The sequence below is a fragment of the Cricetulus griseus genome, chromosome 6, assembly GCF_003668045.3.
Source record: "Cricetulus griseus strain 17A/GY chromosome 6, alternate assembly CriGri-PICRH-1.0, whole genome shotgun sequence".
Lineage (NCBI taxonomy): Eukaryota > Metazoa > Chordata > Mammalia > Rodentia > Cricetidae > Cricetulus > Cricetulus griseus.
Window position 1 is genome coordinate 89,999,983 of NC_048599.1, and position 10,845 is coordinate 90,010,827.

General features: G+C 37.7%; 1 protein-coding gene across 1 annotated transcript; it reads right to left on the reverse strand.

The window, feature by feature from the left end:
- Positions 1-2,905: 2,905 nt before the first annotated feature.
- LOC100751371 (olfactory receptor 5G3) lies at positions 2,906-3,850 on the reverse strand. Its single transcript, XM_027421222.1, has one exon. It carries the CDS (start codon positions 3,848-3,850, stop codon positions 2,906-2,908), a length of 945 nt encoding a protein of 314 aa, XP_027277023.1.
- Positions 3,851-10,845: the final 6,995 nt, after the last annotated feature.

A 10,845-nucleotide genomic window follows, 5' to 3' on the forward strand; every position in this document is an offset into this window, starting at 1 on the left:
TTGGCTCAACCCATGTTTCATAAATGGAAAATTTTAATGCTTTTTATGGTTGCTATTCAGTTGTGTTTGTATACAATATTTTCTTACTTGTTTGGTGAGGAACACTTATGATTATTTCCTATCTGGATAATTCTTAATTGCTTTTTAATGAGCATCATTGTGAAGATCGTAAAAGTAAGTTTCATCATTTGCTTTAGATTTGTACCCATTAGCGGTAATACTAGATTTTATGATGTTTCTATTCCCACTTTGAACCACTTTCATAATGCTTTCCATAACATAATGGTGATAATAAGTCACCTTCTGCCTATGTCATTTATCACACCCTCGGTGGCATTCCATGGTATTTGTGTTTCTCTCTTTTATTTAATAATCGATGTCAATGGAGTGAGGTGATGTCGCATTGTGGTTTCAATTTGATTAATGACTGTGAGTGGCTTTCCTGGATTAGTTGATGATTTTATGTCTTTTTAAAAATAACCAACCATTCCTCATACTGTATGGCCTTCCCCAGCCTTAACAAAGACAAGGTGCTTAGTCTTACTACAACTTAATTTGCCATGCTTTGTCAATATCCATGAAAGGCCTTCCCTTTTCTGAATAGAAACAGAGGAGGAGTGGATGGGGGATGGGAAACTGCAGTCTGGTTGCAAAATAAATAAATAAATAAATAAATAAATAAATAAATAAATAAATAAATAAATGTAGCCAAGCTAGTTTTAAATCATGTAAGGAAAAAAGAGTTTTAAAAACCACTACCTGCCCTTGGCGACCAGGTAACCTGAATAGAAAAGCATGAGAATGGATGGTAAGAAATGATAACAAAGAATCAGAATTTACAACTCTCTACAACTTATAACAAAACTTTAAATGAAAGGAAGCCAAGCATTTTGGCACAGGCCTTTAATCCCAGCACTCCAGAGGCAGAGGCAGGTGGATCTCTATTAATTAGAAGACAGCCTGGTCTACAAAGTGAGTTTGAGGACAGCCAGAACTACACAGTAAAACCCTGTCTCAAAAAAAAAAAATGAACACTGAGAATTGTGATTAAGACATCTATTCAAGTGTTATTTGGGCTTGAAAGCTCTGCTGAACACTTTGCCTTACAAAAACATTATCACCTCCCTCCCTGGTAAACTATAACCTGCCTTTACCCACACAGAAAAAAGAATGGTCTCACTGAGGCACATGCTGTAAAATGGGTGTACAACTTCTGGTTTTTCTGGGATACACTGACAAAGAATTGTCTTGGCACACATTCAATATACAAAAACTAGCAAAACTGATGAGAAAAAGGCAGTCTGCTTATGATTTTCTTGACATCTACCACCACAAATAAATAAGAAGCATTGTGAAATATTAATTTTATTTATTTGTTCCTCCTTCAAAAAAGTCACTTTAAACTGTCAAGAAGGTCTCAAGTTTCTGATCACTAATAAGTGAGTATATCTATGTTTTAAATTGCATTCATTTTTACATATTTTATTTTAAAAGTAAACAAAAATGGGACAGAATCAAAATAGCAGAATATTTATACTCACCAAATTAACATATTAGCATCTGGTTCAATTGTAGTATTGTAGTTGCAATTCTCAGTGAAATTGCAAGATGCTTATTTATGCTTAGTGTATTACATTCTTAAAAGAAGTTACTCTCAAATGTAGGTGCTGCCAAAAAGTGATGGGATAGATAAGGCAATAGTGAAGTTAAGGATATTTGTTTCTGGGAGGATTGGACCTAGAAAAGTACATTAAAGAGGTATTATCATGGGTAGAGACAGCTCAAACATTGAAGTTCTTGTTGTGTAAACTTTAGGACCTGAGTTCAGATGCCTAGAACCCACATGAAAACTGATGTGTAGCTCACATTTATAACCCCAGTGATTTCACAACAGGATGTGAGACAAAGACAAAATGTTTCCCAGAAGCTGGTAGACCTGCTACCCTTGTGTATGAAGGGACCAACTACAAGACAGCCTGTCTCAAACAAGGTAGAGTGTGAAAGTTAACATCTAAGCTTGTCCTCTGACTTTCACATGTGTGTCATGGCAGGAGCACACACACACACACACACACACACACACACACACACACGAGAGAGAGAGACAGAGAGAGACAGAGATGATGACAGAGACAGAAAGGGAGACAGAGAGAGGAAGAGACAGACACATGGTTAAATTGTTCTTTAAGTTAAATGATACATTGCAGCTCAATGCATTTCATTTGAAAATTTTATCAGATAACATGCTTAAGACAGCTGATGAGAAGAAGCAATTTTCAAAATATTATTTTTCCAGAAATCTTGAAGCATATTTAGGAGAGGGGAGAAATGACTCAGCAGTTAAGATCATGGGCTGCTATTTCAGAGAACCTTGGTTCAGTTTCCAGCACGTAAGTGTCAGCTCACAATGGTCTGTAATTCCAGTCCTAGAGAATCCGTGCCTTCTTTCAGACTCTTCAGACACTAAAAACATATGTTACACTTACATACATGTGACAAAATATTCATATATAAAAATAGGTCTTGGAAAGAAACAAGAATATATGCATTTTCTGTTCTTAGGACTGTGTTCAGTCAAAATATGGAAATGTATAAATTTTTCACTAGGATTTGAACTTTCCATAATCTCAGCTTCATTTGGAGCATTTCATTTGAAACATTGTGTTGAAAATATGGTTCTCGTCTTGAAGATGCATAGTTAATTCAATCAATTTAATGAGCAGTTAAATTCACTAAAATTGCTAAATATGTAAGCTAGTTTCCATCAAGATCTGGCACAAGTTTGTGAAATAGTCTGTGATATGGCAGAACAAGGACTCTCTTGCAACCTCTGACTCTCACTCCAGTGGTCTTTAATGCATATTTCACTCCCACAACTTAGGTATGTCACAGAGAGAATTCTGTCTTAAGCACCTATTAGGAAGTTCTTCCTTTCCAATGTTCTACCAAAGGCATCTTTCACCTCTTTGTTCCTTAAGCTGTAGATGAGGGGGTTCAACATGGGGATCACAACAGTATAAAATAGGGAGATCACTTTATTAATATTCAAGGAGGAACTGGCATTAGGTCGAACATAGATGAAGAAAAGTGTTCCATACAGGATAGAGACAGTTGCCAAGTGAGAGGAACAGGTGGAGAAGGCTTTTCGTCTCCCATTGGCTTTCTGAATTTTCAGGATGGCCACAAAGATACAGACATAGGAGACCAAGATGATCAGACCACTGAGCACACCTACTGCTCCAGCCAAGATAAAAAGCACCAACTTATTGACCTGGGTATCAGTACATGCTAGAGACAGCAATGGAGAAATATCACAGAAAAAGTGGTTGATAATATATGGACCACAGAATGGTAAGCAAAAGGTTAATGTTGTGTGGGTCATTGTACTTATAATAGCAATGGCATAAGACCCAATAACCAAAAGCACACAGACATGCTGGGACATAATGAGTGTATACAGCAAGGGCTTACAAATAGCTGTATACCGATCATATGCCATGGAAGCCAGGAGGAAACATTCAGTTCCCACAAAAAGACCAAAGAACCACATCTGTGAGGCACAGCCCACAAAAGAGATGGCTTTGTTCTCTGCAAAAATGTCACACAGCATCCTGGGAGTTATGGAAGAAGAGGAGCACACATCTACAAAAGGCAGGTGGCTGAGAAAAAAGTACATAGGTGTCTGCAGCCTAGGGTCTACCCATATGAGAGTGATCATGCCCAGGTTACCCCCCAGGGTGACAAGATAGACAAAAAGAAACATGATAAAGAAGACAATCTTCTGATGGAGGTTATCTGTGATGCCAAGGAAGAGAAACTCTGTCACTGCAGTCTGATTCTTTCCTTCCATTGTTCATTTGAATCTGTCAAAAGAATAAGAATTATGCCTTACCAAGTTCAGCCAAGTGATATTTGATATCATGCCAGATTGTCTTCAATACGTCTAGTACAGACAGTTGGTCAGAATGTTGAACTGAGTGTAATAGTTTTCCTAGCTACTGGACAGTTGTCCAAAATCCTGTGCAAACTTCCGAAACTGAACCCTTGAGTTCTTAGGGTTCTGAATACTTTCCCATCAAGAGTTATCTAACCACATTCATCCAACAGTTCCTTTGATTTTAAAATTAGATTTGTAGTAAAAAATTTATCTCTGTTTTTCATCTTCCTATTTGATGGAATAAGGAAACCATCTTAAGTAGTTTAGGAAGTAAATTGATGGTATGTGTTTGGTATGATCCCAGTCAGGTAGGGATAGAGACAGGTAAGTCCCTTGGGCTGACTCCCCAGCTGACCTCTTCCACTTGGCCACTCTAGGCCAATGGGAGACCCAGTTTGCAAAATCAAGGAGGACAGTACTGAGGAATGGCAGCTAACATTTTTCCTGTAGTACATACACACACACACACACACACACACACACACACACACACACACACACACACACACACACACACACTTTTAAAATTCCTACTTGGATATACTTTTATTGGGAACTCTGTATATGACATCCAATTCTTACTGAATGATAAGTAATATAAAAATACCACAAAGGTGTAGTTCATGTGTGTGTGTGTGTTTAAGTCTATTTCATGTTCCCCATTATAAAGAGATATAGCTGCACATTTGGCAAAAAAATAAGAATGGCCATTCGGAAGAACACTGATCTTTCAATAAAAAGAAAAAAATAAATTCAGCGTACAAATGGTGTGAAGTCAAAAGTGGCATCAAGAGAAAGAATGTGAGATGTCAGATTGAGAAGGGAAGGGGATCAAAATTTCTCACAACTGTATTCTCCCAATAAATGTCTATGCTATCATGAAAGAACATGAGAGATACTATCTTAGAGATCATGGGGTCTGACAAACATTGGGGGTAATTTATCATGGAAAATGCACAGAAAATTAAGCAATCACAAAGTTAAAATAACACAAAATTCTTTTATATGATTTCCCATATGAACATAAACTTCTTTAAAAATCAATTATTATTATACATGACTGCTACTATCAAATCAAATCAAATAATAAAATTAGTGAAATGGTAAATCTATAATTGTTTAAAGCAAGAAAAACATTCAAAATTATATTTATTGACATGAGTCAATAAATAGTAGAAACTATTCAGATTGCCTAGATTATTATGTACAATAATCCACATAAAAATATGTGACTTCTACAATAAAATGATCTTTCAAAGATAAAACAGTTTACCACATGACTATTAATATGTGAAGCACCACACACATTTCAAATAGTTTAAATGACTTAATCTGTACAATTTATATGTTTAATGATATCCTTATGTTGATGCTGTGTTTTTGTATTTTTAACAGTTAAACGGACAGTTCTTGAGTCCATTGTAGAAATGGTTAGTTTGTGTCCTATGTTCTCTTTATCCAATCTCATGCAACTCACTTTAATAAGTGTGTTAAGACAAAGCATGGTATAGATTGCTACAAGTTCAAAAACATTTTGTTGTTTATTTCAGTGTGAGTTATTTTGAGTCATTCATTAAGTGGAGGATTTTTTTCCAATTGACAAATAAATGTGTATGTATTTCTGTTGTTAGAAAATTATACTTCAATAATATTTACTTTTTATGTGTATTATCTAACACACATACTGCTTATTGTGGTGTGGACATTTAAAACTCCTCAGTGATATTCAAAAATGTAATATACTATTGCTGCCAGTATCTCTATATAATGTTTATACTTTAAAACCAGGTAAATTAGCGTAGAGAAGCTCATATAGACCAATTTTAGAGTCTGCTAATACTTTGAATAAAATACCAAAATCTTAATGGTGGAAGACCAGGTCCTCCCAGTTCACACCGTTACTGTTTCTCCATTGTGTTTCAAAACTTCCTATCATCCCAAACCCAGTGTACTCACTTCTTTAAGGATATCCTTTCTGCATCTCCTTCATCTACATTAAAGGAAATGGTCATTTCCTAGAAAATAGAAGATCTGATTTTCTTCATTATAGTAAACTGAAGGTGACTTAATAACTACTTAGAGAAGACGATGGACCTTCCACCCTGATAGATGTAAAAGTAAATGCTTTACATTAAATGTAAAACACCGAGGGATGAAGAAAGAATCCTGGAACTTAACACTGAGTCACGTACTGCTCAGAAGAGACCTTATCCAAGCAGCCTACAATAATTCAGAGCCAGGTCCCCAAAGAACTTAAGTCTCAAGGGTTTACACCTGAAGGAACAAACTTTAAATGGTCTCAATAGCATTTTGGCCAAGTATTTTCTAACTGTATCTCATTCCAAAGTGGTGTTTGTGTGTGTGTGTGTGTGTGTGTGTGTGTGTGTGTGTGTGTGTGTGTGTGTGTGGTGTGTATTCCTGATCTATCCTCTTTATCATCTTTTCTTCCATAAGCAGACTAATATACCACAGCATCTTGGAAGAAGTAATTTTTTACCTTTATTCTGAAACCATATCATTTAAGCATAAACCCCAATCCCAGTTTTACTTATTGTCATGTTAAGTAAGACTATCTATCTGTGTATTATTCCTTTGCTCTCCAAAATAAAGGAAACAATCTCTACTTGACATAGATGCTAGACATGTTTTCTGAGTATTTCTTAAATGTAAAACAACAATTAGGTGCTTCTAAATGTTGTTTATCATTATTAGAGATCTGGAACATAGTTGAACACATCATAATCATACATAAATATAAAAGAAAATAACAAAGTAGCATTTGCTTCTCTCTAGGTTAAAAAATATTAAAAACATCTATTGAACTGCAAGAGAATCTGGAGCAGGTGAAAACTTTTTTCAAAAGTCAAAATTGTCAAGAAAGGTAAAAAGTTTTTGATAAATTGAAGAGGAAATAAAGTCCAGAAATAGATTAGCAGAAACAGGAAAGCAAGAATACAAGAGAGTATAAGGATGGGTGACACAGATTGCCTATCTCAATCACCACTGTCTCTGAAATTCTTATTGTTTGTTCCATCAGGAAGAGTTAACACAAAGTCCTACAATATTTTATTAGCAGCTCATTTTTTATTCATAGTATTGATCTCAGGAAAAAGTTCACTTGGGTGTAGCTATATTAATTTTAGACTAAGAAAATTTTTGAGCCAAAAAAGTTAGCAAGCAAAAGAATATAATTCTATAGTCATAATGAGTCTAAATTATCATGAAAATGTTATGCTCCTAAATGTTTTTACAATGCAAAATAGAGCCTCAAGATATTATGAAGCAAAAATTGATAGAACTCTAAAGATAAACAAGTATTCACAATTGGGGTTGGAGATGTCAATATATTTTTTCAATAATTGACATAACAATTCAACTTAAATATCAATAAGAGTATAAAGAACTTATACATTAATGTAGGGGAACCTGTAGCCACACCTACTTTGGGGCTGGCTACAGGTTCCCCTACACATTAATATGAACGCAAATATTGTCAGAAAATTTTAACCAACAGTACTATTTAATACACTTCAAGTAATTATCAAGAGAGACCATACTTAAGACCAATTCCCCCCCTATGGTTCAAATATATTCTTTTCTTATACAATATATCCTGTTATAGTTTCCCCTTCCAATACTCCTTCCAGTTCTTCCATACTTCCCTGACCATATGGATCCACTTCCTTTCTGTCTCTCATTAGAAAAGAATAGGATTCTAAGAGAAAACGACAATAACAACAAAGTAGCCAGGTGTTGGCAGCACATGCCTTTAATCCCAGCACTCTGGAGGCAGAGGCAGGCAGATATCTGTGAGGTTGAGGTCTGCCTGGTCTACATAGTGAGTTCCAGGACAACCTCCAAAGCAATGCAAAGAAACTCTGTCTCAAAAAAACAAAATAAATAAATAAATGAATAAATAAATAAATATCATAGTAAAATGTAAGATAAATCAAAAAGCTTCACATTGAAGTTGGATCAGGCAAGCCAACAGAGGCGAAAGATCCTTAAGAGAAGTCACAAGAATGAGAGACCCACTCATTCACACACTCGAGTCCCATAAAAATACTAAACTAAAAATTGTAATATACATGCAGAAGACCTTGTGCAGACATGTGCAGGCCCTGTTCTGGCTTTTTCACTTCTGTAAATTCATATGCAATTTGTCCAGTTGATGTAGAGAACCTTGTTCTCCTGGTGTCTTCCATACCCTCTGGCTCATACACTCTTTCTGACTCCTGCAGGATTGAGCTCTCAGGAAAGTGATTAGATGGAGGCATCCCATTTAGAGCCACGTGTTCCAAGGACTCTCTCTGTGTGCCATGTCTGTCTGTGGGCCTCTGCATCTGTTCCCATCTACTGCAGGACGAAGCTTCTCTGTTGGTAGCTGAATAAGGCACTGATCTGAGTATAGCAGACTATCATGAGTCATTTTTTTTTTTTTTTTGGTTTTTCGAGACAGGGTTTCTCTGTGTAGCTTTGGAGCCTATCCTGGCACTCGCTCTGGAGACCAGGCTGGCCTCGAACGCACAGAGATCCGCCTGCCTCTGCCTCCCGAGTGCTGGAACGCACAGAGATCCACCTGCCTCTGCCTCCCGAGTGCTGGGATTAAAGGTGTGTGCCACCAATGCCCGGCAGGAGTCATTTTATTACTACTTTTTTTTTGAAGACAGGTAGTATTTGGTTTTACCCTAGGGCTCTGAGCTATCTAGGCTCTGATTCTTGGTCAGCTAAGCAATGTGAGATATAGGTTCCATCTTGTGGAGTGACTCTTAAGTCAATTCAGACATTGGCTGGTTACTCACAATCTTTGTGTCACAATTGCCCTAGTGTATTTTGTAAGCAAGACAGCATTATAGATCAATAGTTTGGTAGCTGGGTGGGTGTTTACATTTCTCTTTTTCTTCTTTTTTTCTATTTTTTTATTTAAATTAGAAACAAACTTGTTTTACATGTCAGTCCCAGTTCCCTCTCCCTCCCCTCCTCCCCTCCTCCCCTTCCCCCTTACCAAACCTCTACCCCACCCCCTTTCTACTCCCCAGGGAGGTTGAGGCCTTCTATGGGGGAACCTTCAAAGTCTGTCACATCATTTGGAGCAGGGCCTAGGCCCTCTCCGGTGTGTCTAGGCTGAGGGAGTATCCCTCTATGTGGAATGGGCTCCCAAAGTCCATATCCATACTAGGCATAAATACTGATCTACAACCAGAGGCCTAATAGATTTCCAAGGCCTCCTCACTGACACCCACATTCAGGGAATCTGGATCGGTCCCAGGCTAGTTTCCCAGCTATCAGTCTGGGGTCCATGAGCTCCCCCTTATTCAGATCAGTTGTTTCTATGGGTTTCCCCAGCATGGTCTTGACCCCTTTGCTCATCACTCCTCCCTCTCTGTAACTGGATTCAAAGAGTTCAGTTCAGTGTTTAGCTATAGGTGTCTGCTTCTGCTTCCATTGGTTACTGAATGAAGGCTCTATGATGCCATCCAAGGTAGTCATCAATCTCATTATAGGGGAAGGGCATTTAAGGTAGCCTTTCCACTATTGCTTAGATTGTTAGTGGGTGTCATTCTTGTAGATTTCTAGACATTTCCCTAGTGTCATATTTCTCTTTAAACCTATAATAGCTCCCTCTATTATGGCATCTCTTAACATGCTCTCCTCTATTCTTCCCACAGCTCAAACTTCCTGCACCTTCATGTTCTCCTCTCCCCCTCCTCTTCTCCTGTTCTCTCTTCTCCTAATTCCCTCTCCCCTCCTTCCATGCTCCCAATTTGCTCAGGATCTCTTTTCCCTTTCCCCTTCTCCCGGGGACAATGTATGTCTCTCTTAGGGACTTCCTTGTTTCCTAGCTTCTCTGGCAGTGTGGATTGTAGGCTGGGACATATTTGCTCTATGTCTAAAATCCATATATGAGTCAGTGCATACCATGTTTGTCTTTTTTTTGACTAAGTTACCTAACTCAGGATGGTTTCTTCCAGTGCCATCCATTAGCCTGCAAATTTCAAGATTCCATTGTTTGTTTTTTTCCACTGAGTAGTACTCCGTTGTGTAAATGTACCACATTTTCTCATCTATTCTACAGTTGAGGGGGACTCTAGGTAGCTTCCACATTCTGGCTATTACAAATAATGCTGCTATGAACAAGGTTGAACAGATGTCCTTGTTGTATGAATGTGCATCTTTTGGGTATATGACTAAGAGTGGAATTGCTGGATCTTGTGGTAGACTAATTACCATTTTCCTGAGGAATTCCCCTACTGATTTCCAAAGTGACTGTATGAGTTGGCATTCCCACCAGCAGTGGAGGAGTGTTCCCCTTTCTCCACATCCTCTCCAGCATAAACTGTCATTGGTGTTTTAGATTTTAGCCATTCTGACAGGAATAAGATGGTATCTTAGAATTGTTTTGATTTGCATTTCCCAGATGACTAACGATGTTGAGCACTTTCTTATGTGTCTTTCAGCCATTTTAGACTCCTCTGTTGAGAATTCTCTATTTAGTTCTGTATCCCACATTTTAATTGGATTATTTGGTGTTTTGGTGGCTAGCTTCTTGAGTTCATTGTTTATTTTGGATATCAGCCCTCTATCAGATGTGGGGTTGGTGAAGATCTTTTCCCATTCTGTGGGCTACTGTTTTGCCTTGTTGACTCTGTCCTTTGCCTTACAGAAGCTTCTCAGTGTCAGGAGGACCTGTTTTAATTGTTTATCTCAATGTCTGTGCTACTGGTGTTATGTTCAGGAAGTGGTCTCTTGTACCAATTTGTTCAAGGGGACTTCCCACTTTCTCTTCTAAGAGGTTCAGTGTGGATGGATTTATGTTGAGGTTTTTGATACATTTGGACTTAAGTTTCGTGCATGGCGATTGACATGAATCTATCTGCAGTTTTCTGCATGCCAGTATCCTGTTATGC

Coding starts and splice junctions, on each gene's coding strand:
- LOC100751371 (XM_027421222.1), bottom strand. CDS start 3,850: ATGGAAGGAAAGAATCAGACTGCAGTGACAGAGTTTCTCTTCCTTGGC.